The sequence below is a fragment of the Mesocricetus auratus genome, unplaced genomic scaffold (assembly GCF_017639785.1).
Source record: "Mesocricetus auratus isolate SY011 unplaced genomic scaffold, BCM_Maur_2.0 Super-Scaffold_100676, whole genome shotgun sequence".
Taxonomy (NCBI): domain Eukaryota; kingdom Metazoa; phylum Chordata; class Mammalia; order Rodentia; family Cricetidae; genus Mesocricetus; species Mesocricetus auratus.
The window spans coordinates 36,148,859-36,176,506 of record NW_024429266.1 but is presented as its reverse complement, the minus strand read 5'-3'; the positions used below and the strand labels follow the sequence as shown (position 1 = coordinate 36,176,506).

General features: G+C 45.2%; 1 protein-coding gene across 1 annotated transcript in view; it reads left to right on the top strand.

Moving 5' to 3' along the window:
- The window catches only part of Stx6 (syntaxin 6), a 43,549-nt gene extending 19,382 nt beyond the window's left edge, over positions 1-24,167 (top strand). The window contains exons 4-8 of the mRNA XM_040737252.1: positions 4,867-4,929; positions 7,925-8,050; positions 9,550-9,656; positions 12,751-12,845; positions 18,344-24,167. Of these exons, the coding sequence (XP_040593186.1) occupies positions 4,867-4,929; positions 7,925-8,050; positions 9,550-9,656; positions 12,751-12,845; positions 18,344-18,420 (468 nt within the window). The 3' untranslated portion in view covers positions 18,421-24,167. The remainder of the gene's footprint in view (positions 1-4,866; positions 4,930-7,924; positions 8,051-9,549; positions 9,657-12,750; positions 12,846-18,343) is intronic.
- The last annotated feature ends 3,481 nt before the right edge of the window (positions 24,168-27,648 follow it).

Sequence of the window (27,648 nt, the reverse complement as noted above, 5' to 3'; positions counted from 1 at the left end):
TTTTATTTATATTTTAGGCAGGATCTCATTACATAGCCCTGGCTGGCTTTGAACTCATAGAGATCAGCCTGCTTCTGCCTCCCAAATGCTGGGATTAAAGGCATGTGGTACCATATCTATTCCTTCTGCTTTCTTTTTATTTGTTTAGTTTTTTTTGAGACAGGGTTTCTCTATATTGCCCTGACTGTCCTGGAGCTTGCTTTGTAGACCAGGCTGGCCTTGAATTCAAGAGATCTGCCTGCCTCTGCTGGGACTAAAGGCATGTGCCACCACAGCCTGATTTCTAGTGACTGTGTCATTTTGTCAGGCAGAGGAGTCAGTGGTACATAATAACTTTTTTATGTGAAGAAGCAAATCTTTCTCCTGTATGATTTATGTGCGTGCGACTTGTGCGTACTGGACAAGCACTGCCCCTGAGCTACAGCAAGAACCCTTCTCCCAAGTGACTTTCTGGTTAATATTCATTGGCCACACACTTTATACTCGTCCCTTGTGTGAAGAATTTTGTGTATGTTTTTCTAAGCATCTTCTAAAACTGTCCAGTTTTTTTTATTAGCTTTTCCTCATAAGTTTTAGCTGAAAAAATAAATTTTAGTTTTTATGTAACACAGCCCCTTTGTCCCCTCCTTTTCTTTTGGCATAGTATTAGAGATCAAACTGAGGTTCTCATGCATACTAGATAAGCACTCTAGCACTGAGCTACATCCTGGCTCATTTATATTCAGGTAATATTTTTACATTGCGGAATCATCTATTTGCCATTCAAGGCTTCACAAGGGAAAGTTTTGTTTTGTAGATATATCCTGCAAGTGACTTTGGGTTACTCTAGCGATTCACTACATTAAGTTTTGCAGCATATACCAGGAGAACAATAAGATCCCAGGAAACATGAGTTGTATGTTAAGCTCTGACCTTAATAGATTTTCATCACAAACCATAAGCCTCCCTGAACCTCCATTTTTATCTATGAAACAGTCCTTACTAACATTCTCTGATTTTAACTTTGGGAGGAAAATCAGAACTACACCTGCATCCTGCACCCAACAGTTCACAATATGTTTTCCTCAAGAACTGTTTGCCACTTATTAGAGCTGAAGTGACTTTGGGTTAGTCCAACAGGTTAAGATAAGCATGGGTACACAGATAGCATTGGGACAAGGGGCTCATGAGTGGGGAGTGTTGCCACCGACAATGTCTCACTCATTCGACTTGGAAACAGTTAAGATGAAAACAGAAACATAAATAACCAGGACATTTGTTGTTCTTTTGGCAGATGGATCATGTTTTATTGGGACTAACTGCTGATCCTAAGCTTCATGTGTTAGAAAGACGATGAGTAATTATGTTTTTGGCATGAAACATTGTTACAAGATGTTTAAAACTGCTTAGTAACACAGCTTAAAATTCCATGTCCCAGTGTGAAGGTAGTCTGCTGTGTGATGTCTGGTGACCAGCCTACATATATGAAATGCCATCCACACGTGAAGGCTATGCTCCACCACAACTGTGAGCATGTATATAGATACACAGCCATTAAGAGAGTGTACCCATCAGGAAGGACTCTCTCTCTCTCTCTCTCTCTCTCTCTCTCTCTCTCTCTCTCTCTCTCTCTCTCTCTCTCTCTCTCAAATAAAAACTTTAAAAATCTAAGATTTAAGCATATTTCATTCAGCTATTGCATGTTTATTAAAGAAAATTAGAGTAGTCTTTTACAAGAGGAGGAAAAATGCCCTGTAACTCAAAATAATCACTGATCCAGCACGGCTGTAGCTTCCTCTTGATGAATATCTGGAACCCTGTTGTTAATCAGGTACATGTTCATGTCTTAAGAATACTCTCAGCCTGGTGTGATGGTGCACACCTTTAATCCCAGCACTCAAGAGGCAGAGGCAGGATTGAGGCCATCTTGATTTACAGTGCGTTTCAGGACAACCAGGGCTACACAGAGAAACCCTGTCTCAAAAGACCAAAAAAGAAAATGAAAGTCTTCATTTAAATTTTATAAAACTTGCAACTGAAAAGTAGATTTACAAACCCAACTTTTTATGGGCATGCTTAAAAGAGTTTACCAATAACAGAATTTACATTTTAGTTAATTAAAATAATTCACTGATCTTGTTTGAAGGAACCACGGCCTGTGTGGCTCCTGTGTTGAAAGAGCAAATTTTGATAATCCTTTGCAATGGGTACATACTTATATATGTGTTCATTTCAGTGGTCACTGTTAATCACCACAGTGGCCCTGTGAGTGTCTGACGCAAATGTACAGAAGAAATGGAAATTTAGCAAGCTGCCCAACTTAGCCCAGTCACCTATTGCTAGGTCTTGAGCTCAGCTCATCTTTCTTGGTCTATCTGGGAAAATGCCTCTAGCTTTGCTCTGTTCACTGGTGGGCTAGTGCCTTTTCCATGCTTGGTTGTCTATCGTCTGCTTTCGAAAAGGAGGCTCCTGATCAGCATGCTGAGTATCTGTAGTACCGCAGTGCAAGGCTTTACGGTACCTTCCTTCTGCAGGAAATTTTTTACACATCCATTTTGGTTAATTCCTTTCCATAAATTGCTATTGATGGGGCCAAGGCAATGAACTTTCTTTTTTCTTTTTTTTCTTTTAAAGACAGGGTTTCTCTGTGTAGCCTTGGCTGTCCTGGAACTCACTCTGTAGACCAGACTGACCTGGAACTCAGAGATCCACCTGCCTCTGCCTACCAAGTGCTGAGATCAAAGGTGTGTGCCACTACTTCCCAGATGGCAGTAAGTATTCTTAAGTTGTTTGAAACAAAACAACAGAATTCACTTTCAAAGAGTATTAGTTTCTTAAATACTTTATTGACATACAGCAGTATAGAAAAAGTCACATATCCTAAGCAGTTTGGCGTGTTTATTACAGGGATACACCATTTGAGTAGCACTTAAAAGCATGAAGTAGGTTTACATAGTACTTCAGGAGCCTGTTGGAGGTGTGTTCAAGTCATTACCTACCCCTACCATCCAACTTTAGTCAGTAAACATATTGTACATACAGCATTTGAAGGCTAAGGTGCTACATGTTTATGCACACAATGATTCTATTATGGAAGTATCATGTTCATTGTTTTCTTAGAAAAACTTATAAACTGTTTTAGAAAGACTGTTATAAAGTTGGCAAACTGGTGAACATCTCCGATATTGCTCTTTCTTACTAGTAATGTACACTAAATAAATGTAACTTCTGGATTGAATAAATGTTATCTTAGACTAACTTAGTTGATAAACAGAAAGGGAATTCTGCAATCCTGGACATGCTATCATAACCATCTTGTTTGAGGTTTCTAGAATTTGTATATAGCAGAGGCGCTCGAGTTTCAGTCTTTGCTGACAGACCTGCTCTGTAGTCCAGGTTGACCTCAAACTCACAGAGATCTGCTGCCTCTGCCTCCCAAGCACTGGGACTAAGGGCATGCATCACTATCTCCTGGTTCAAGTTTCAGTCTTAAGACTTTCCAGAGAGACTTATTAATAAAGAGCCCGTGGCATAGGTCAGGATGGGTGTCTGAGTCAGGTCCTTCATTGTGTGAGTTCCAAGGGAGCAGAGAACTAAACCATGCCACCTGCTGCATGCTTGGTACATGTCAGACATCAGTAAGTGCTTGCTGAATGAATGATCAGGTACTTTGAAAGTTGAAGTAAGGTGGTGTTTCAGAATTAACCCTAGTAGGAATTGTAAAGCCAAGGCACGCCCAATCTAGCATTCGCTTGTCACAGGTCTTGATACCTGGCAGGGTATGATGGTGCACACCTTAATCCCAGAACAGGGAAACAGAAGCATGCAGATCTCAGATTTCAAGATTAGCCTGGTCTACACAGTGAGTTCCATGCCACTCAGGGCTACAGAGCAAGACCTTGTTTACAACAACTTAAGTTGAGTAGCATAACATTTGCATCTGTAAGAATAAGTCCACTTGAAATTTCAGAAAATTCAGAAACTCAGAGGAAAAATGCAGAAAAACAGAAAATTCCAAAGTATCTTGACCTATTTCTTTACAGAAAGAGAAAATTGTAATTACAACATACTTACTTTAGATTTTTTAAAGTATTTTCCATTGTAGTTAAATGTAAGAATTCAAATGGCTCATATCTAATGAAGTTTTGCTTAAATAACATATCCCTGGTTTTTGATAGGACTTTAGAATCACAGTATAGAAGCAGTCTATACCGTGAAGGGATGCTGCTCAGCAGTAAGGCACGTGCAAGAGTCTCTCAGTATCAATGGTAGATGCACTTTAAGAAGAGCAGGTTTTACGTGTGTTTTAGAGGATGCTAGTCCTGAGCACAGGCTCTGCAGTCACACTGTCACACTGTCCTGTTGACTGCATGACTCTGAAAAGATCAGTCTTTCTGGACCCAGGGCCCCTCAACCTGAAAACCAAGATCACGTCAGCTTGTTCAAGTTCAGGAAAGTTTGGGAGAGCCCTGATTCTGTCTGGTAGTTGCCTTTTTCTTTCTAGTTAAATTTAGTGTCTATATTACCTGTTTTTTTTGTTTTTTGCTTTTTTTTTTGGTTTTTACGAGACAGGGTTTCTCTGTATTGTTTCGGAGGCTATCGATCCAGCCTGGCCTCGAACGCACAAAGATCCGCCTGCCTCTGCCTCCCGAGTGCTGGGATTAAAGGCGTGTGCCACCACCGCCCGGCTATATTACCTGTTTTTAAGGGAAGGTCTTTCCTATTTCCTTTATGCTTGAAATGGAAAATAAAAGTCAAAGAATGCTGTCTTTTTTTTGCTTAAAGATAAGACAATCAATTGTGTATTTTGCTAATATGGGAAATACTAGCCATGGTTTTCTTTAAGGGCATTTTCCCCTTTGTTTTCTGCCCTTTCTGTTTGATTAGGACATGAAGGATCAGATGTCAGCTTCATCCGTGCAGGCATTGACTGAAAGGAAAAACAGACAGGTGAGAAAGCATCGGAATGCAAGTGTTCATTAAAGAAAATATGTGTTTAGATACTTGGGATTTGAAATTGCTGGCCATCCCTGGATCATGTGATCAAGAACAAGACCTGAGTACGCTGGCCCTGTGGTGATAGGGCAGGTATGGTGACCGTCTTTTTTGTTAGTGCCTGTTCTTATTACTTGCCACTGTAACAAACTCCCAAACTTATCTGCTTATAGAGAAGAGGGTTTTACTTTGGCTCGTTGGCAGATTTTACCCATGATTGGTTAGCCCCAGTGCTTTTGGGCATATAGCAAGACATCATGCCAGCAGGACACAAACCCCTAATTCCTCTTCTTTAAAAACATTTCATACCATATATTTTGTTCATATTGTTTGCTGAAAGAGCAGAGAAGCAGAGCAGCCAACCACTAGCCCTTACCTCTAGCTCAGACCAAAAGGGCAATCCTGTCTCTAGGAATCCTTAGACTAAATGCTATGAGTTCCTGTCTCCTCCCGCCTTGTATTCCTCTCTCAGCTCTGCCATATCTCTTCCTGCCTCCACCTTCCTAGTGCTGGGATTAAAGGCATGTGACTGCCAAGTAACTGAGATTAAAGGTGTGAGTCTTCACTTCCTGGCTCTGTTTCTGTTTTAAACTGAATCTATCTCGTGTAGTCCAGAGTGACCTTGAACTCACAGAAATATGTCTGCCTCTTCCTCCCTAGTGCTGGGATTAAAGGTGTGTGCCAATAGTGCCTAGCATCTATGGGTAACGAGTGTGGCTAGCTCTGTACTCTGATCTTCAGACAAGCTTTGTTAGAGCACAAACAAAATATCAGCACACTCCAGCTCTTCTCAGCTTTCCCCCTCCTTATCTACTCCATTTCATACTCTTTCTTTTTCTTAAAAAAGCAAAGCCAACAACATGTTGTGTCCATTTTGTGTTGGTGAACTACTTCTGAACATGTGCCCTGCCCTAGAGTATAGTTAATAATGCCCAACGAATAATCTATTTTTCTTTGAAGAATAGGTTTTCACTCCTCCAGCATCATTTAGTGGCAACTAGCCCACTTCCTCGTCTCCATGCTGGGGTTCTGTCCGGTTTGAACCTGGGCAGGGCTTGTCCATGCTGTCATAGTTGCTGTAAACTCATGTGCGCACCAGTTTGTCTAGAGAAATGCTATCTCCTTGGAGTGGCTCACCATCTCTGGCACTTACATCTTTCCATCTCCTCTTCTCTGTAGATCCCTGAGCCTTGAGGGGAGGGGCGTGATGCAGACACCTCAGTTAGGAACAAGAGCTCCAAAGTCTTTGACTCTGCACACTGTCCAGTTGTGGGTTAATTACCATCTACCTCAAGAAGCAGCTTTTCTGATGAGGGTTCATCTATGCACTGATTTTATGGTATTAGCTACACTTTAAAAGATTCCATTATCAGGGGTGCCTCAGGCAGACATTGAGACAAACATTAGCTTCTAGACAGCTTTCCTCAATACTGCCACTCTCTCCCCTCAACTCCCCTGCTCCTGCCCATGGACCCATACCACCTTCTGCTCCTCAGGCACCTCCTGTGAGCCAGGCTTCTGCTAAAGACTCTTAGTAACTTGCTGTCTTTTTCCGGGACTCCAGGCTCCTTGATGACGGCATGATTATTTTTGAATTTTGATATAGCCAGGAGGTTGTCTGTGCCCCCTAAGATGGCTACAATTTCAAGGCCAGTCAGGTCCACATTAGTGTGAGCTCAGTACTAGCCTGGGTTATATAGTGAAACTTTGTCTCAAAACAAAAAAAAATGAAATTGATGTAGATAATTGAGTAATTCTTAACATGTTTCAATTTTATTTTTATTTTATTTTATTTTTTTGAGACGGCCTCTTTACTTAGCCCTGATTGTCCTGGAATTCAGCATATAGACCAAGCTGGCCCTGAACTCACAGAGATCCACCTGCCTCTTGCTTCCCAAGTGCAGGGATTAAAGGCATGGGCTACCATGCCTGGTGGCACATTTCAGATTAAATCTCTTCATTTAAAAATGTTGGTTATTGATTTGAGGAGGGGATTGTTTTGTTTATTTTGAGAGAGGGTTTTGCCATGCATGTAACTATGGATGGCCTATGTAGCCCAGGTTGTCCTGAAACTCAAAACAATCTTCGTGCCCTAGCTTTCTGAGTACTGGGATTACAGACCTGAGCCGCCATGCCTGGTTGTTGAAAGTACTTTAAGAAATGGCACACTTTTGTATAAAAGAAACTCGTCTGGGGGCTGGAGAGGCGGCTCTGCAATTCCAAGCACTTGCTGTCCTTCCAGAGGATGGAGGTTTGAATTCAGCTTTTGATACCTGTAGCCCCAGCTCCGGGGGATCCAGTGCCTTCATTCATATGCTCATAGCCACCTGCAGACACACACTAACACAGGGTTCCAATTGTTAAAATATAATTCTTAAAAAATATACAGCTACCACCTAGAACTAAAGTTGCCTTGAAGTTGGGATTGGTTTGAGTTTCTTTTGGTGAGGTAGAATATTCCTTCAAGTCTGTTCTTGTTTGCTTGGGTTTCTTTATGTTTGGTTTTTTGTTTGTTTGTTTGTTTTCATTGTTCTTAATTACCTCTCCTTCTCATGTTCTTTTTTGGAACTATAGCTAGGAAAAGCTATTGGTCATCTTGTCCCATCTACCTTGAACCCTTCAAAGGAGCTAGTGAATGGCCAAGGTGGCCTTTATCTCATGGGCCTTTGGCACACACTTAGCTAGACCTTAGCCAGCTTGCCCTAACACTGCTCCCCACTGCTCCTTCTCATCTTCCCTAGCTGCTCTCCTTTTGGAGCAGAGACCATCCGTGAGGCTCATCCTGGAGGTCTTGAAGACAGAGAGAGCCCTTCCTGGTGTTGCTCAAACCATTTCACCAGGCAGAAGCCTGCACTGCCACATCAGAGTCTGGTCCAGGTTTGAGAACGGTTTAAGTGGCTCAGCAATCGCTCCCGAGTATTTGCCTAATTGTTTGTCCTTACTCACACAGGCACTGCTAGGAGACAGCAGCAGCCAGAACTGGAATACTGGAGTGACGGATCGATATGGGCGCCTTGATCGAGAGCTGCAGCTAGCCAACTCCCATTTCATTGAGGAGCAGCAGGCACAGCAGCAGGTACCTGAGAACAACCAGCCAAGGACAGGAGGTAGCAGGCAGGGTGCCTCCCCTGACTCTTCAGCTAGCTGTAGGCTCATTACCTAATGAGTAGGTTAGACCCGAGCGAGTGCTATGCTTGGTTGTCCGGGTGTAATGATTTATGTACTGTTTAAAGTCTTGAGAGCATGGGATCCCAAAGAACCAGACTTGACCAGACCCCAGGAAATGCAGAGCTGGCATCAAAAGTGACAAGACCAAGGGTTTGTGCGGGTTTTGGTTTAGTTGCTGTTTTGAGATGGGTTCTCACTGTAGCTTCAGATGGCAGGCTGGCCTCCATCACAGAGATTTGCCTGCTTTTGCCTTCCAGATACAGAGTTTAAAAATGTACGCTACCCCCAAATAAGGCCAAGGATTTTTAAAAAAGAAAACAATCCCTCTTTCCTCTTCCCCTTTGTACATTCAGGTTTTTATTTTTTAACAAAGATACTTTCAGAAACATTGAGGTTTTGATTTTTTCATTGAAAGTTGTTAACTTGTTCATATAAATATATATATGAAGCCAGTTGCTTTGATGGAAGTTGAGGTATAGAAAGAAAATAAACTTGTCTCCATATTGTTACATCTTCTATTTATGTATTTATTTTAGTGAGACAGAGTCATGCTGTGTAGTCCAGACTGGCCTTGAACTCATGGTTGTTCTGCTTCAGCTTCAAGTGTGTTGAGCTCTTAGGATTGGATCACCATGCCAGTTTGTGTTCTTGCTTTTATAGATAGCAATGCTAGTAAAAGGAAGCTAACAATTACATTACATATCAGGATATGAGAATCACCTGTCCATTGAAATTTTGGTTCATAAATACCATGTTTCATGTATATATGTAGACTTTGTGTTATTTTGTTCTACTTGCATTATCACATTAGCCTAACAAGTTGTTTGCTCTCAAAATGTTACGATGAAGCAACGTTTTTAATAGAGAATAAGGGGAGCAGGCACAATTAAAGTCTGTCTTTGTCAGCCAGCAGTTGTCATTGAGGTAAATCATTGTCCTTGAAGAAGAGGAGACAGACCCTGTGCAGTCCTCCTATATCCAGAGATTTTCTAGGCTCTCTTTCACTGTTGCTGTGGCAATGTGTTGTGGACTGAAACCTTGATCTTGGCAGTGGGCTTCCTCTTCCTAACCAGCCCGTGATGTGGTGGTCATATGCCTGTGTGCTGTCGGCCATTGTCTGTTCCCTTATTGGATCTTAGCCAAGCAGAGTAAATCTATCTCCCTTGGTGGTTTTAAGCCCTGCTGACTGTTCACAAGTTGGATCAGCAGGCGATATGGGTAGCTTGACAATCCAGTCTTTGGAGCAGTGTGTTCTCAGAGGCAATGGTCTGCGTCTTTGATTCTGGGCTTTGCTTTTGAAAGTGAATTGTCCCAAGCTGGCAAAGAAACTAGCAGCTGCTGGAGTGCTGGGCTTGGAACCAGGTAAGATGGATTTTTAATTGCTTATTTCCGTTTCCCTGGCACCAGCTGATTGTGGAACAGCAGGATGAGCAGTTGGAGCTGGTCTCTGGCAGCATCGGGGTGCTGAAGAACATGTCCCAGCGCATTGGAGGGGAGCTGGAGGAACAGGCAGTGTGAGTAGTGAGATGCCCTTATCTGCAGTGAGGATGAGGGGGGAAAGCCATCCCATGAGACCCTGAAAACCTAACTGTGAATCACATGGCTGGTAAAGAGTAAAAACAACTTAATTTACAGTTTTTACTTTGTTGCCCAGATTAGCTCCCCTAAAGAAGCAAATCTACCAGATAAAATTCACAATGGTAGTTTAGGCAAAGCTGTTACTTTAAAAACCATTTAAAAGCTAGACAGATTTCTTTGAGCAGATTCTTTTTGTTTGTTTGTTTGTTTTATTTTTTAAAGACAGAGTTTCTCTGTGTAGCTCTGGCTGGCCTGGAACTCACTCTGTAGACCAAGCTGACCTTGAACTCATGAGAGCTGCCTGCCTCTGCCTCCAGAGTGCTGGGATTAAAGGTGTGCGCCACCACCCCACGGCTCTCTTAGTAGATTCTTTAGGCCTACAGACAGAACTGTAGACTCTGGAGGCAGTGTTCTGAAGGGGATAACAGGCATGAAGGAAGCCTTGTGAAGGACCTGATGGGGAGTCAGAGGATAGCAGGAAGGACCTTGTCAGTGTGACATGACTTTTCAGAGTGGTAGGAGCACAGGGAGGCAGAGTTTGGAGTGATGGCGTGAGCAGGTGCTGGGACTGGGATGCTATACCAGAGTGGAGCCAGGGGGTGTGCTGATGGGAATCTAGAGTAACAGGAACCTAAATGCACAGGTTAGTTTCCATTTAAAATGGAAGGGGCTTGCGCCACTTTGTTGGTGAGGCAGCTTGAGAATAAAGATAACCTGAGAGACGGCTAGTTAAAGATACTGAAGTGACGACAGTCTGTAGCTCCATTCCCTTCAAAGGCACCACAGCAGTAACAGAAACGTTTTTTTGCCATGATATAAAACCTCTGGAGAACATATAACCGGAGACATCAGTTATAACAATTTAGATGATGGACAGCAGGCAGGCAGCTGGTTGTGGATTCATAGGCCAAAGAAAGCTGACCCTTGAGCCAGTGGGGAGTGAGCAAGAAGCAGTGTGCATACCACTACAAACCCCTCAGCTGTGACTAGCCTGCACTTAGGTGACTTAAAGTTAATGTGAATATTGATCTAATCCAATTGTGACACAACTGTTTCAAAGAAGTGGGAAGGATTCAGGGGTGAGAATTACATGGACTAGGGCTAAATCCTAATCTAACAGTACTGCACCATCAAGAGAAGTCTGAGGACAAAAGTCAGCATTGTAAGACACAAGCATGCTTCTTCAGAAGTGGAGAGAGTACCAGAAGCAGCTGAAGTGATGGGAACAGAGAGAACTGTAGTTTATATAAATCCCTGTCGCTCTGTTTCCTTTTTAAAGTAGATTCTGATAAAAATAAGACAGAAGAAATATGGGCCCTGAGCTGATAGATACATGTGCTATATACATGTGCTAGCCACCAACCTCATATAGCTACTGAGCATGTGCAATGTGGCCAGACTGAACTAAGATGTGCTGCGAGCGGAAAGTGAATGCTACAATTTGAACATTGTTAAACATGAATATCAGAGGCTGAGGATGTAGCTCCATTGGTGTAGTCCTTGACTAGTGTGCACTAAACTCTGCAGTGAGTGCCCAGCAGTGTATCAGCCAGATGCGGTGGTTCACACATTTGTGGGGTAGAAACAGAAGATCAGAAATTCATGATCATCCTTGTCAGTTTGAGACCTGCCTGGACTGCGTGAGAGATCCTGGTTCAGTGTAAACCCTTTTAAAAGCACAGCTGCCAGAAAATGCAAAGTGCCATTTGAGACCTGCATGGTCTTTCTGTTGGGCAGAACCTTGGCTGTGACTGTGCTTGGCTGAAGATTGAGTGGCATGCCTGTTTCAACTCTAGCAAAAAAAGTTACACCCAGCCACACAAGTAGTCCTTGTTTTTCAGTGCGTGGCCTGGAGATGCCAGCCAGCCACAGGATCAAAGTGCTGCCAGTTTCGGAGATGAGCTAAACAAAGACTTATTTACTTAGTTGTTAATGTGGAGTTTGACAGTTAACTTAATGAGGGCTTAGTGGCTCTAGATCCTGAGGAACTGTCATGTGTCCTTTGTGGGCTTGCCCCAAACCAATGGCTTATAGCTACCAGTGACACTGTCAAAGTAAATAAGGTCTTTGTAGGAAGGCCCCGGTACTAATTGGTGTGTGAATTTTAGCTTCAAAGTAATCATATTCTAGTCAGAAGTTGAAGTCTGGAATGTGCTGTAATTTATGAAACAATGGTTCCTAGAATACAAGTACAGTGTTCAGTTTGCTGGATAACAAATAGTGGAGGCCTCCCCAGCTGGTTCTCCAGTTCTCCTTGGAGAAACTGAAGAGATGGGGTCACACACACACACACACACACACACACACACACACACACACACACACACACCATCCACACCCTACAGCATACACCATCAAGGATGTCAGGCCTCTGGCTCTTAACTTACAATAAGGCAGAGTGTTTTAAAGGAGAATCTAACTGATTTGAAGTCATTCCTTAACTCACACTGGCATTAAGCACTTCCGTGTGTTATGAGGTTTTTACTCTCAACAGGAATTGGGTTGGTAGAGGCACCTACTTGACAGGTGACAAAGTCTCAAGGAGTTGTATAGGGCGCCTTGTTCCAGGCAGCAAGAGACAAAGGCTGGCTCCCTTTGGTACTGTGCCTGAGCTGGCAGTGCCATCTAGTCAGAGCCACACCACCTTGTCTGCGAATCTGAAGTCCACAAATCCAAGTGTTCAGTTTGCAGCAGACTCATGTGATGGAAAAGCTCATCTGAACTGACTGACGCTGTGATTCCTCGTGGGCTCTGCAGAAATACAAGCGTGCTTGATTATGGGAACGCTGCCAGACCTTGCTGAGGGTGTTAGCTAACCTATAGCACATGTAACTTACCTTAAAACCAAAACCAAAGCCGTAGATTCCCAAATTTATAAAAATGCAAGTCATCCCAAGAATTTGGGGTAATAGAATGCAATCCTGAGTCCCAGAGGCCCCTTTTTATCTTTACTGAGACAGAGGCCCAGACCCACTGTAATCCACAGCGGATGCAAGGCTCTGTTTACCACCTGCTCTCTCTTCCTCTCAGCATGCTGGATGACTTCTCTCATGAGTTGGAGAGCACTCAGTCTCGACTGGACAATGTGATGAAGAAGCTTGCAAAAGTGTCTCACATGACCAGTGGTATGTATGTGTAACTCTTGGGAACTCCTGCTTAACTCTGCGTGTGACATTCCCTTGCCGGTGTTACTTTAGGGTCAGGAAATGGAATGCTAGTGTGTAGAGAACATAACTTCTGCTCACGATCTTGTACCCAGCACTTGCTGAATATTCTCCTAGTGCAGAAATTTCCTTGCAATTATAAAATCCTTTTTTTCACTTTTTTCTATTTCTCTTGCCACATTAGAGAACCTGAAATTTTTTCCTTTGGTATTTTTTATTTTAGCGTGTTATGTATGATGCACTCTTGCCACAGCACATGTGTGCAGCAGGCATGGCAGCAGGTACTTTTGCCCACCAAGCCGTCTCACTTGCCCTGGGGAACTTACTTAAAGCCACAGCTGGTATACCATTTGCTCCTTCCTTTGAACTATCTTCCTTTCATCATTAGAAAAGCACCTACTGCCTCAACTATACTAGCCTAAAGTGCTGTCCTAGCAAGTGTGTGCCAGGGTGGGGTGGAGAAGGAGGTTTTCAGGTCAGTTTCTGTGTTTGAAGATGTTTTCTAATGACTACATTTTTTTTTATCACTACAAATTGCCTTCCTTGTCAGACAGGAAGTGACACATTTTAAGTCAATACCCGTATCTCCTCTTTATCTGGAGGGAGTTGCTTGGTGCATGGAAGAACTGAGATATTTCTTGAGGTAATTTGAGTACTTTTGGGCCATAGGACGCCTGCCTCTCTCATTAAAAGACCCTTCCCCCATTCCCTGAGATTGCACCCCTCTGTTGGTTCTCTGCTATCAGGTACACATGACATGGAAGATTAAAATACAGATGCCTGTGTGCTCTTCAGCAGCTTACAGTGTAGCTAAGTTACAGAAGAGTGTCTGGGGCTTCATCTCTTAACTAAAAAATCAAGGATGTAGCTATTCCTCAGTGGTAGACTACTTGACCAGGCATGGGTGAGGCCCCATGTTCTCTGCTAAGCACCATAGAAGGGTGAGCATTGAATGAAAAACAATGCAAAGGTGTTTAGAAGTCGATTCATACTCTGTAAATACCTTAAACTACTGCAGGGTAGAAAAGAATGAAAAACAATGCAAAGGTGTTTAGAAGTCGATTCATACTCTGTAAATACCTTAAACTACTGCAGGGTAGAAAAGAATGAAAAACAATGCAAAGGTGTTTAGAAGTCGATTCATACTCTGTAAATACCTTAAACTACTGCAGGGTAGAAAAGAATGAAAAACAATGCAAAGGTGTTTAGAAGTCGATTCATACTCTGTAAATACCTTAAACTACTGCAGGGTAGAAAAGAATGAAAAACAATGCAAAGGTGTTTAGAAGTCGATTCATACTCTGTAAATACCTTAAACTACTGCAGGGTAGAAAAGAATGAAAAACAATGCAAAGGTGTTTAGAAGTCGATTCATACTCTGTAAATACCTTAAACTACTGCAGGGCAGAAAAGACCCCACAGGACAAGGAACCATCAAATCCAAACCAAAAAAAAGCTCAAGTTAAGTCTTTCTCGAGGCCAAACGTCTTTATGCTTCAAGCAGGCACCGACGCAGTGTATCTTCCCCATAACTAGAGAAGGCTTTTGAAATGTATTTTCTGGTTCCCTATGTTCTCTCCTCTACCTGTGTAGCACTCTAATTTATGTATCTGTTTTAAATTTGTATGTTTGTGTGTGTGGTAAACGTGTTTTTGCAGGTGTGTGCGTGTGTGGAGACCACACGTTATTTTAATTTTACTGTTCATTTATTTACTTACTGTGTGTATACATGCATGTGTAGGTCAGAAGACAGTTTGAGGAAGTCGGCTCCGCCCACCATGTGGGTTCTGGAGCTCTAACTCAGGCTGTCAGGCTTGGCACCTTTCTCCACTCAGCTCTCTTGACAGCCTCTCAGCCTTACTTTTTTGAGACTGAGTCTCTCTTTAACCTGAAACTCACCATTTTGGCTAGATGGCTGACCAGGGTGAGCCCCTGATTCCTGTCTCTGTCCCCTTGCCCTCCCCCACCCCAGCACTGGGGTTATAGTTGCACAACTCTATACTGTGGTTTTACATGGGTGTGGGGATCCAAACTCAGACTGTCATGCTTAACCCGACAGACACTATACCCACAGAGTCATCTCCTCACCACCTTTGTATTTAAAAAAAGTTGTCTTAAGGAAGTACTACATAACAAGTTTAAACAGCAGCGCCTCCCTGGTGTGTGTGTTAGCTGTCCTTCAAGTAGCTACTTCAGCAACACTCTGTCAGGGAGGTGGGTGAACAACGGTGACCTGTGTCTTTTGGTCTTTTGTTTTCTAGCCTGGGTGTGAATAGTTTAGGAAAATCCTGGCAGTGTGTTTGTAACACTGAGGCTTTCTTATGCTTTATTCTACTTCTTCCAGAAAGAAAAGTTTGGGGAACAACATGAGATACTTGGTTATATTTGTCTACAGAAAAGAGCCAGGTATATCAGCAACTAGCAGTCTTCATTTTCATTTTTGCTTGCTACCAGAGACGTACTGCTTCAGCTTGTTGTCTCTTTTCTCTCCTTAACTTTTGGTTAATTAAGTTCATTGCTTTATTATCTAACCTTGTGTAAAGACAGTCTGAAAACACCAGAGTTGATTGAGCAGGGCTGAGCACACGTCAGCAGTTTCTGAGAGTCAGGCCCTCCGTCCATTCTTGGCTGGCCACTTCTTGTGAGAAACGGGCCGCTTTTGTGAATGAACCAAGAGAGACACTAATTTGCTTTCTCTTACCCAGAGAAAAATACTCTTTTGAATAAAGCCAAGATCCCCTCCTTGATCAACAGTCTGTGATTCATCTTTTCTCTCGAAGACAGGAAAATATTTCAAGAAGGAAACTACCTTTGGAGTTCCTTTTGTCTTTCTCAACAAAAGTATACTCTGTGCTGTAGGTGTAGCTCAGTGGTGGAGTGCAGGCTTAGCTCTGAGTTACATGCCTGGTACTGCAGTTAGGACCCATTCCTGGCGTGCTTGAAGCCATACAGGAAGACCACAGATGTTGGCTAAGGTAGTAGCTCCCTAGGGTTGCCTAGTTCATGCCTAGTAGAAGCAACTTACCACTTCAAAGCAAAGTGGCCTTGAAAGTGCAGGCCTGGGCTGTGTTAGCTCTGTGGTGGTCCGCTTGATTAGTGCTCCTGGGCTCTGTCAAGTTGCCCAAGAGAAAGCCATTGGGGGAAAGCCATTGGACTGTCAGAGGCAGAGTGGGTCTAGGAAATCTGGCATTTAGATGGTGGGATGCTGGAGGGGGAGGAGCAGGAAGTATGTGTGAGGTTGTAGAAGAGGAAGGAGGAAGCAGTTACCTTCTCTGGCTTTAGCCTGGGCAAGTGTCAGTTGTTTTTAATAAAGTGATTTATTTTTCATTTTTATATTAATAAGCTTATTTCCTTTCTTCCTCCTCCTCCTCTTTTTGTTTGCTTTTTGAGTCGGGGGTCTCTCTATGTAGCCCTGGCTGTCCTAGAACTCGCAGAGATCCACCTGCCTCCGCCTTCCAAGTTCTGGGACTAAAGGTGTGAGCCACCACACCTAGCCTTGATGATGCTGATGATTCCCCTCCTCCTCCTCCTCTTCCTCCTCCTCCTCATTTGTTTTTGAGGCAGGGTATCATTGTGCAACCCTGGCTGGCTTGGAACTTGCTCTATAGATCAGGTTAGCCTCCAGCTCACAGACATACATCTGCCTGCCTCTGCCTCCCAGTGCTGGAATTAAAGGTGTGCGCTACCACACCAGGCCCATGTATGGGTTTTGATAAAAATATATGTAGCCATCATCATCCTGTCATACAGGACAGCCTTTCTTCTCTAAAACGTCTTGGTTAATTTACTTTTTGGAATTAACACATAATATTTGTACATATTTATGAACTGCATAGTAATGTTTTGATCTATGTGTACATTTGGTAGTGAAGAAAATGGCATATCCTGCACCTTACCATGTTTCCATTTCTTTCATATTCCCCAACAGGCTGGTTGAGCTTCTGGAAGTAAAGCTCACCAATGTTGGGTCTCCTTTGACTGGCCATATCTTAGACTTGTCCACATGGACTCCTCCACAGCTGGTCGGTTATAGCTCATGGTTCCCAGCCCCACACTGGTTCTAATGGATAGGGTGATAAGGCACAGTCCTCCATGGTGGACTGGAATCTGTAGACTCTCCAGCAGACTTTCACAACCTCTATACCTTTATTCTTCTGTTCCGATGGAGTTGTTACTCTTGCTGGTTCAACTACGTTTCATATTGTGTATGTGCTTGTGGAGGCTAGAGGTTGACTTTGAGTGTCTTCCTCTATCACTTTCCTTTATTGATTTTAGTTTTGAGACCTAAAACTTGTAATTTTTGCTCTAATGACTGGCCAGCTTCCCACCAGCCTTGGGCTCCAGGCCATGCTGCCATGCCTTATTCTCCCGAGTTCAGGGTGTTGGAACTCAGGTCTTCATGTCTGTGCACTAGACAGTTTGCATAGGCAGCCATCCCCATCATTGTTCTTTGCTTTTTATTAACAGAATTTGTGTAACTCTGGCTGATTTGGTACTTGTATAGTTCAGGCCGGCTGCCAACTTGTGGGAATCCTGTGTCAGCCTTCCTAGTGCTGACTAACAGGCATAACCAGCATGCCTAGCTCCTTAGTGACATTCTTTTGTAACTTCCTGGTCCTTGGTGGAGGACACTGGGACTTGCCAGTGGAAATGCCACTCACATGGTCTACATCTCGTCAAGTTTCTTAAGTGTCTTAATGATGATGGCGTCTCAGCATCTGGAGCGTGGCCCCTGCACAGCCTGTGATTCAGTTGTTACTTAACCCTCACAGGGGCCCCGTGGGTTAAGTCCTAGATGACTAGGACTGTGGACTGCAGCAGGCATTCCCGGGCCTATCTGTCCTTCTGTCATAGAGAGGACTTCCCTGCTCTCATCCACACAGAAGACATCTAGCTTCTTTGTTTCCTGTGCCAATTGCTCACAACTGGTGGTAGGGCTGAAGGTTTCAGCAGACACTGGCCTTCACTCACAGATACACTATGGAAGTCATTTGCACACACTGACTAGATGTGATGTGAAGTTGCTCGTTCCCTGTCGTGGGTGTTTGCGTACTCACTGCCCATCCCTCGAGTGACCAGCAGGGCTTTCTTCTCCTTTCCACTCTCCCGGTACACCTAAGAGCAGAGCCTGGGCACTGCTGAACTGCAGTTCTTTGGTGGGAGAGTAAAGCAGGCGGGCTTTGATCTGCCACACTAGCGCCAGCAGCCTTTTCACTGCCGCACAGACCGCCAGCAGCAAGCTAAGATCCGTGGCCTTCACTAGGGGCTTGGACTCACAGCCTGTACTTAACGGCCGAGTTGAAGATGTGCTTGAAGTGTAGCCCCAGGCACAGCATGGGGCTTGGTGCCCGGGCAGGGCCAGGATCTGCTCTGCCCCTCCTGGCTTCAGTCTGAGTACCTGTGTCTCGGGGAGGGAGTGCCTAATCCTGGGAGGGTCATCTCTGTGTCCTGCCTTCCAGATCGGCGCCAGTGGTGTGCCATAGCCATCCTCTTCGCAGTCCTGCTGGTCGTGCTGATCCTCTTCCTGGTGCTGTGATGTCGGCCCTCCTCAGGCCCTTCTGCACACGGACTCGGGAGAGGAGAAGCAAGCACTCGGCCACTTACCTTCCTCTCCCAGAAACACGCCACTGCCTGCTTCCTCCGTGTGACTCCGCCACTGAGACAGCTGTCTCTCCCAGCGCTGGAAGGACAAGGTTGGAAGAGGAAAGAGGTCACCACACCTCAGCTGGAGAGCAGAAGTCCCGGCTGCCCATTTTTTCTGAGGACAGCCAGCCACTGCTTTGCCTTACTGGACCTCTCTCCTTGAGGAAGACTCAGAGTCATCAGAAGAAATAACTCTGTTGCTTATTCTGTTGGTCTCTGGCAGCCCCTTCCCTCTGCTCAGATCCTTTCCCTGCTTAGATGGGCGCTGTTGTCCCTTCAAAGGAAACCTGGCAGGAATGGGGCATTTGGGGAGGACTTTTCCTACTGGGTTGTATTTCTTAGTCCCCCAGGAGCTGGCTTTGGAGGAGGACAGAAGGCTCAGAAACACTTCATGACAGAAATGCAGTGTTTCATTTTGCTGGGTAAGAGCTGAGATTAAATTCCTTTCCCAGGTGTGCTCATGGCAGGGCTAAGCCACAGGAAACAGTGAGATCCCTGGGGGCTTGGGAGTGCTGACGACAAATGGCTTTAATGGACAGGAGCAGTTGAGCACAACAGCACCTGTGTTGGTCCAACTTAATGAAGAGCTGGTGATGTCTCCAGAAGCCGGGCCAGACCTGCTGACTGTCTGTCCCGGGGCTTTCTCCCCCAGAGGTACAGCTGCATTCTTAGAGTGCCCCTCCATACAGCGTTGGACAGCATAGCAGCACTGAGTTGGGTGGGACAACGCCTTCTCCTCTGGTGCCTTTATTCTGATGGCAGTCCGAGTGAGGTGGAGGGTCAGACATTTATTGCAGTTATGCAGAAACTGTCCTGACGTACACAGGCTGGTTCAGAGCTAGACATCCCTTACTCTGTAATAGCTCGGGTGGGTAAGAGAATTTAATTCCTTGTTCTCTGAGGAGATGACGCCTCGACTCCATCATGCATTTGAGTAACTGGCAGATGGTCTGTTGGGTTAAAGTAGCTGAGAGCCGCTGACACTAAACTTCAGGCTTCAGGTGACTTTTTAGATGCTTCGATGTGCTCACATCCAGAGGATTTTTTATAATGTCCCTGATGCATAACCTGGTATTACAGCAGCTGTCAGGCCCAGGGCTGGTCCTTCACAAAGGAGGCTGCCGCTGTTCCATTGTCTTCTGTGCTGGGAAGAGCAACAGCTGGACAGAGTTTGACCTTTGACCTCCCTTGCTTTGCCTTTCTGTGCATTCCTTAGCACGCCAACTTAAAAAAAGAAATCCTGGGTTGTTCATATTCCTTGGGATTTTGATTTAGGATCCCCTTTTTTGTTTTGTTTCCCAATGATGTGCTTGCCCAGCTAACTTTTAAATTGCACTTTTAAATAAATATTTGTAACAATTTTTAAAAGAAGGATATTTTATCTCATTTAGGATCACGATAAGGAAACCTACCTGTTGGTGAAAGCTAAAAGTTGTAAAACCAAAAGTGTCGTCGGCACCACGTTTACATTCAACTCTGGTGTTTGATACAGAGATGTTTTTTCTTTTCAGATTAGAGAAAAATGTGAATATTGCAAAGGGCTTCAATGTAGGGTCTGTGTTATTTATGTTTCACGGAATTTTAACGTTTTGAATAGTCTTCTGTGAACTTAGGCCATGGATAGTCCTTAGATTTGCATTAAAATATAGAAGCCTTTTGTTAAAAATCAATGTGGGCCTTGTCTGAGTACTGTAACCCACACTCCACATTACACAGCCGTGAGCAGTCAAAGAATTAGAATTACCCTAGTTAAAGCCATGCTCTTCTGCTGTTAGAAGAGTGTCAGTCTGACCCCTTCAGAAATGCCCACTACTTTAGTAAGATCGGTTTAGGGAGGAAGTTTGTGACCCTGGGCTTAATTGTATTGGATCTATTTTTGAATTGGTGTGTTGACCTCACTGATTTACTTGTTGAACAGTGTTGTAGACCTGAAACAGGCTGGACTGTGTGTGCAGTGTGTACAGAGGAAGTCAACTTCATATGCAGGTGTCCCTCCCTGGGCCACATCGTCCTCAGCAGCTGGCTTAGCCCAGGCCCATCCTTTTGTGCCTGGGCAGCCGCTACAGAGCAAGGGCTCCTTTGAAATTGTGGCCGAGAGAACAGGACATGACTTTCTTCCTCAGTGACCTAGAGAGCTGAAGGGTTTCTTCTACCATGTGTCCTAGAACAGGGAGGGGGCAGCAGGGTGCCCCGCCCTGCTCGCAGGGCAGAGTCTCTTGCAGATCCCCGCCCCCTCCCGCCTTCTGCACTGTCTCAAATCCGTCACGATTAGAGAACTGGCAGAACATGCTGGATAACAGAAAGCTCAGCGTGCTTACTGGAAGAACACTTTACTTAACTGTTTGGGGGTGAGATGGAGGATGATCCATTGAGGGAGTTTGCCAGAGTGCAGATCCAACCGGAAAACCAAATTACCTTTAGTTTTCAGCCTACATTTTGGGTCTTGTCTTTGTTTGGGCTGGGAAATCCCAATGCTCTGCATGCATGCTCTGGACGGTGAGGCAAAGGGAATTGTCATGTATGCCTGAGCCCTCGCCTTGCATTTTCTTCAATTTCAGAATTCAAGCTAGAGCTGAAGCAGGGAAATTTGGTAACTTGCCCATTATTCTCTGCTTTTAGCCAGAGTTAAACAGACTGATGGGTCTGCTAGCCAACAACTTGGCAACTCCCATGCCTTCTCACCTCGTGCGAGTAAGGGCTGTGAAGAGAAATCCAGTCCGACTCCAGCAGGAGTCTGTCTCTGTTAGTGCTGTACCTTCTGTACAGAAAGGTGCTGCGGCCAGGGTTTTCCTTGTGATAATTTCTCTGCCCACAGAGTGAGACCAGAGCGGCATTCACAGCATCCGCACATCCGAAGCTCAAGGGAGGGAGGCGGTCACCGCTATGGAAGCGATTTGGTTTGGCTTCACCTTACCCACAAAGTGAGTTTGTAAACACAGCAGACGTGAAGGGTCTGGAAAGCGAGTTGTAAAATGTGGAGCGCAGCACCGTCTCCCTCTGCCTCTCTCTCACTCACAGCCTTCCCGCCCAAACTTGTAGGAACGATGGGGTTCTTTGTCCATTAAAAGTAGAGAAAAGGCAAAACTGGAATTCCCAACTGTATCAGCTCCCCATCACTGTGCCCGCCTCCCACTGTCAGTTCCTGAAGGGAAGACTCCTCAGCACGAGGTCTTACTAGGCCTCTGGAGACCCACCACAGAGTCCTCCCTGGACCTTCGCTTCTGAGAGGCCTGGTAAGGCAGAAGGGGTCCATCTGAAATGTCCAGCTGCCTGTACTCAACTCCTAACCTTCAGAAGCCATGTAACCCTGAGCATGGCCTCACTCTTGAGAGTGCAGCAATGGGGGCTGGTGAGGTGGGAAAGGCATCTGCTGCCAAGCCAGGTGACCCGCTTTGGTCCCCAGCTCCCACAACTCCTCTGACCTCTACATTCATGCTGTATTGTGGGTGCGTGCACGCACACGGATAAATATATAAACGCACATTTTTTAAAGAAAAAAAAGGATGACATTGGTCTGTTGTATATAAACGTGGATGCCACTGTCACCCGCTTTACTAAAGCTTACTGGTTTTAAAGCCAGAAAAGTGTGAGTTTGAAGTGAAACAGCGCCTGTGACCTGAGCAGCAGGGCTGTGACCCAGGCCAGGAACAAAGCTGTGAAAGGCTCACTTCTGCACCCCTGTCAGTGACTCGGCGAGACCAGAGGCAGAGCGCCCGCCGGCAGGAGGTGAATAGCCACTGCAGGCAGAGCTTAGCCACTGGGAGCCCACATACTTCTGGGACAAGTCAAGACACTTGCAGCTGGCCCTGGTATTCAGCTCCTCACCGTGGTGTGTTTGCCTTGGGACACACTCTGGAGCTCCGAGAGTTGCACAGTGCCTGTTCAGGTGGCTGCTGCCTGGCTGCATTCGAAGGTTCTCCATGTTACATCCTGTCAAGTCAGCTGTCAGGGCAGGGTGAGAAAGGAAGAGAAAAAGCTCGTGTGTGTGTGTGTGTGTGTGTGTGTGTGTGTGTGTGTGCTATCAGCTAACATGTTGGTGCTATTTTTCTTCTGACCTTAATCCAGAAATGCTCTTCCCCTGGCTGTGCAACTAGCTGCTCAGGCAGCGCCTGCCCCACTGCTGGGGTTCACATGACCATTTTATGGACCTGGGTTTGCCAAGTGTAGCCAGAGCTTTATGAGAAAGTGTATTTTACAGTTTGCTTTCTTATGGTTATGAGTTATCTACCGGAAGGCCACTTGGTCCTCGGGGGCTGTTAGAAGTAAGACGGCCCAGCTTCATTGTTTGCTGACCAGATATCTGGGCCCTTCCCCCTTGCCTTGCTGGAAGCCCAACCCCCTGTTCCGTCTGAGCTTTCGTGAGCCCTGGGGTGGGACCAAGATCAGGCTTTTTATTCCACCTCAGCAGAATGTAGATTCAGCTGGGATCAATTTGTGAACAGCAAGTGTGGCCCTGAAGCCAAGGTGAGTCCCGGGAGAGGCAGGTGTCTTTATTCCCGGGGAAAGCAGGGTACCTGTACCCTGGTTGTCTGGGGTGAGGGCAACCAGTTGCCCACTGATGAGACTTTGAAGTCCCTTTTTACTTTGTTGTGCTCTTTTTGGGCTTTGCTGTTGGCATGGCTCGGGATTGAACCCAGGACCTTGCACGTGCGGTGCATTGAGTACCACTGGGCCACACCCCAGCTTTGGCAAGTGTTTTCAGCTCCTGCTGACTTTTTCCTAATTAGCCCAGGCTGGGGTTAGCCCACAACATGCTAGCAGATATGAGTGCCATCTAGGAAAAGGCCAAAGGAACCACACTGTAGATGAGGTAGATTTGAGTTTTATATGTGGAAGTAGCTTCCCTGGCTCATTTTAATCAGAGATTGGTATAATGTACGTGACAAACTAGTGGGGAATAAACCCTTATATATTTTTCCAAGGATGAATAGCTTTACTGGGTTTTACTTTTAAATAATAGAATGTACACAGTGACATGGGGTCAGGGTCAGAACTTTACCTGGTGACTTCCAGGTCATGCTTCCCCACAGCATGGTAGGAGTGAGCCGGATCCCTGGGGTGACAGTTGTGTCACCTCTGCCACGGGTAGATTTATATGATGGCTCTCCCAGGTTAAGAAGCTTGTTAGAGCCAGGCAGTGGTGGCACACATATTTCCAGCAGTTGGGTGGCAGAGGCAGGTGGATCTCCGTGAGTTCAAGGCCAGCCTGGTCTACAGAGTGAGTTCCAGGACAGGCAGAGTTACATAGTGAGACCCTGTCTTGAAAAGCAAAGAAGCTAATTAGAGATGCATTTTCTGTGGAATCATTAAGTCTGGAGATGAGACCAGCTGTCCCCACACCCCAGGTCCCAGTGTATGCCATTGAGGACCCCTGCTGCTACACTGTGGACCTCCATCTATGGGAAACAAGCATTCCTTGCAGTCATCCCTGCTTTGATAATCTTTTGGTAATCCTAAAATTTGATGACATCACACACTTGGAAACATCTAAAACATACTTGTGTAAGATAACTAGCTATCCATAACAGTGATGCTCTTATTTCTTGAAGTCTGTTGCTCACATTTCTTACTGTTGCTCTTGAAGTTGTGTTGCAGCCATGTAAAAGAATTCTGTTCTGTATTAAACATGAAGTGACAAGAGCTTTGTCCTGGATTTCTTTCTACTTTTTTTAAATGGAGGCTTGAGTTTAGGTCACCACCCATGCTAGGCAAGTGCTCTCCCAGATTCCAGCCCCTTTGTTCATGATTTCACACTCAAATACAGGTTACCACCCCTTCCCCTCTGCGCTAGTTAATAGAACATATGGAGGCTGGGGGACAGCTCGGTGGAGAAGAGTACTTACTGAGTAGGCATGAGGACCCGCTTCAGTTCTTCAGTACTCACTTAGAACTAAGCTAGTGTGGATGCTCATGTCTGTAGCTTCAGTATTGGGGCTGGGAGGAGACAAGATGATCACTGGAACTTGCTGGCCATCCTAGCTTAAAACCAGTAAGCTCCTAAACCCAGCGAGAGACTGTGTCTAGAGAGTACCTGAGGACCTTCTCTGTCCTCTGCACATGAACACATGGGTACCTTCACACACACACCACACACACTACAATACACACACACTTACAAATTACTAACATAAAGGAGGCTGTTTCCAGTTGATAACTACTGGGTGTCAGGGAAAAATCATTTTTCTTCTATGGAGTGTCAATGTGTTTATCATCTACACTCTCAGGCAGCCTTCATGCCCAGCAGTAGTTGGCCAACACAAATGAACTCCATATTGTTTTGTGTAAATTTTTAAAGATTTCATTTATTTATTTGTTTGTTTATTTACTTATGTATACAGTGTTCTACCTTCATGTATGCCTGCATGCCAGAAGAGGGCACCAGATCTCTTTATAGATGGTTGTGAGCTACCATGTGGTTGCTGGGAATTGAACTCAGGACCTCTGGAAGAGCAGCCAGTGCTCTTAACCTCTGAGCCATCTCTCCTGCCCATTTTGTGTGATTCTTGTTTTGTTTTTGTCTTGCTGTTTTTTTCTTCCTCTTTTTAGTTTTTTGTTTTTGTTTTTTGAGTGAGAGAAAGAACTAAAACTAAAAAGGGGAAGAAAAAAAAAACAGCAAGACAAAAGCAAAACAAGAACCACACAAAATGGGTAAGGAGGAAATGGGGAAGACCTGGGAGTGATTGGAGGAGAGGAAGTATGATAAAAATATATGAAAAATTTAAATAAAACGATTTGAAAATACTGACAGACATCTGCCTGGGACAGAGAAAGCTGGCCACTGCTCGAAGAAGAGAATTGAGAACTGTGGGAGCTAAAGATTAGCGAAGTTGGTAGAGAGCTTCCCTATCAGGCACAAAGCCCAGGGCTTACTCGCTGGTACCACATAAAACCATATTTGGTACCTGCCTGTAATCCCAGCATATAGGAAGGTGGGGCAGGAGGACCAGAATTTCAGTCCTCCTGCCTCAGCTTCCTAAGTAGCTTGGATTAAAGACCTCTGCCCGCAGACTGCATTGAAGCTACTAAGAAATGCACCAGCATGGGCCTGGAGAGGGCTCGGCCATGGGAGCACTTGCTCTTGCAGAGACCCACATGGAGGCTAACACTGCCTATAATTCCATTTTCAGGGCATCTGACCTCTTGGGCACCAGGCATGCACAAGTGTGCATACATGCAGGCATTTGTTTTTTTCTTGACAGGGTTTCTCTGTGTAGCCCTGGCTGTCTCACTCACTTTGTAGACCAGGCTGGCCTCGAACTCACAAAGCTCTGCCTGCCTCTGCCTCTCTTCTGAATCTGGGATTAAAGGCGTGCACCACCATCTCCTGGCACATAAATCTTAAAAAAGAAGTTAACCACAGTCTAATGTCAAAGGCCTATAATTCTCAGCTATTGCAAAGGCTGAGGCAGGAGGATTTAAAGGTAAAGACCAGCCTGAGCCACTTCAGTGAGACCTTACCCTCCCCACACCCGAAAGAAAGAAAGAATTAAAGAAAGAAAGAAGTATGAAATGGTGTAGTGATAAAGATGCTTGCCATTGAGCCTGATAATACAAATCCAATCCAGTGAGCCCTCGTAGTGAAAGGAGAAGGCGACTCCTCCAAGTTGCTGTCTGGCCTTCACATGGGTGCCATGACACGTGTACCCACACATGCATCGGGGAGAGTGGTGGTGGCGTATGCCTTTAATCCCAGCACTTGGGAAGCTGGTCTCTGTGAGTTCAAGGTCAGCCTGATGTACAGAGCTAGTTCCAGGACAGCTCTGTTACACAGTGAAACCCTGTCTCGAAAAAGAGGCTGGTAGATGCCTGGCTACTTATGTGTGAGACCAAGTTCAACCTCCGGTACTGAGAAAAATCCAGTCAAGGATACAGCTGGAACTGAGTCCGCTTGGACAACAGGCTATGCTTTAGGGAAAAGCTGCCAGTCTGAGCTCAGTGATGGCAAACAGGTGCTCACTAGCTGTCTCTAACCTGACACCAGCATGGATGCTGTTCCTCAAGAGCCAGCCACCTTGGTGATTGAAGCAAGGTCTCCAGCTGGCTCTTAGTCAGCCAGCAAACTCCAGGGCTCCTCCCAGCTCTGGGATTCCAAGCATCCAGTCACTGTCACTGGCTTTTTAAAAACCAAGGGTACTGGAATTCAGGACCTCACACTTTACACGGCACTCTGCTGGTGGAGTCACCTCCCAGCTCCTAAAACACGGAATTCCTCAGTGCCCAAGGTAAAGTCTACTGTTAAATCAGGAAATCTGATCTAGGCCAGGCACGGTTGCATAGGCCTGTAATCCCAGCCATTTAGGAGGCTGAGGATCGGATGGAGGTGAGTTCAAGGTCAGCCTGGGATACCCAAAATAATAATTCTGGTCCAGGATCTCAAAAAGCCAGCCTCAGTGGTTGTGCTGGCTAGTCTGTGTCAACTTGACACACAAACTAGAGTTATCTAAAAGGAGGAAAACTTAATTAAGAAAATGCCTCCTTAAGATCCGGTGTGGAGGGGTCAAGACTGGGCTTGTTTAACCCACAGAAACAGCTGACCTGAACAAGGGGGAGCTCTTGGACCCCAGACTGATGGCTGTGTGGAAAGCATGGAACCGATCCAGACTCCCTGAATGTGGGTGTCAGTGAGGAGGCCTAGGTAATCTATGGGGCCTTGGTTAGTAGATCAGTATTTATCCCTGGCATATAAATGGACTTTGGGTGTCTATCCCATATTGAGGGATGCCCTCTCATCCTGGACACATGGGGGAGGGCCTAGGTCCTGCCCCGGATGATATGACAGACTTTGGAGATCCCCTATGGAGGACCTCACCCTCCTTGGCGAGTGGAGTCGGTATGGGGCGATTGGAGGATTGGTGGGGGTGCCAAGGAGGAGAGGAGGGAGAGGGAGCTGTGATTGACATGTGAAGCAAGCTGTTTCTAATTTCTAATTTAAATAAAAGAAGAATGTAAGAGAAAAAAAAAGATCTGGCTGTAGAAGCCAGGCGGTGGTGGTTCATGGCTTTAGTTCCAGTACTCAGGAGGCAGAGACAGGTGGATCTTTGAGAGTTCAAGGCCAGCCTGGTCTATAGAGCAAGTTCCAAGGCAGGTTCCAAAAGCTACAGAGAGACCCTGTCTCAAAAAA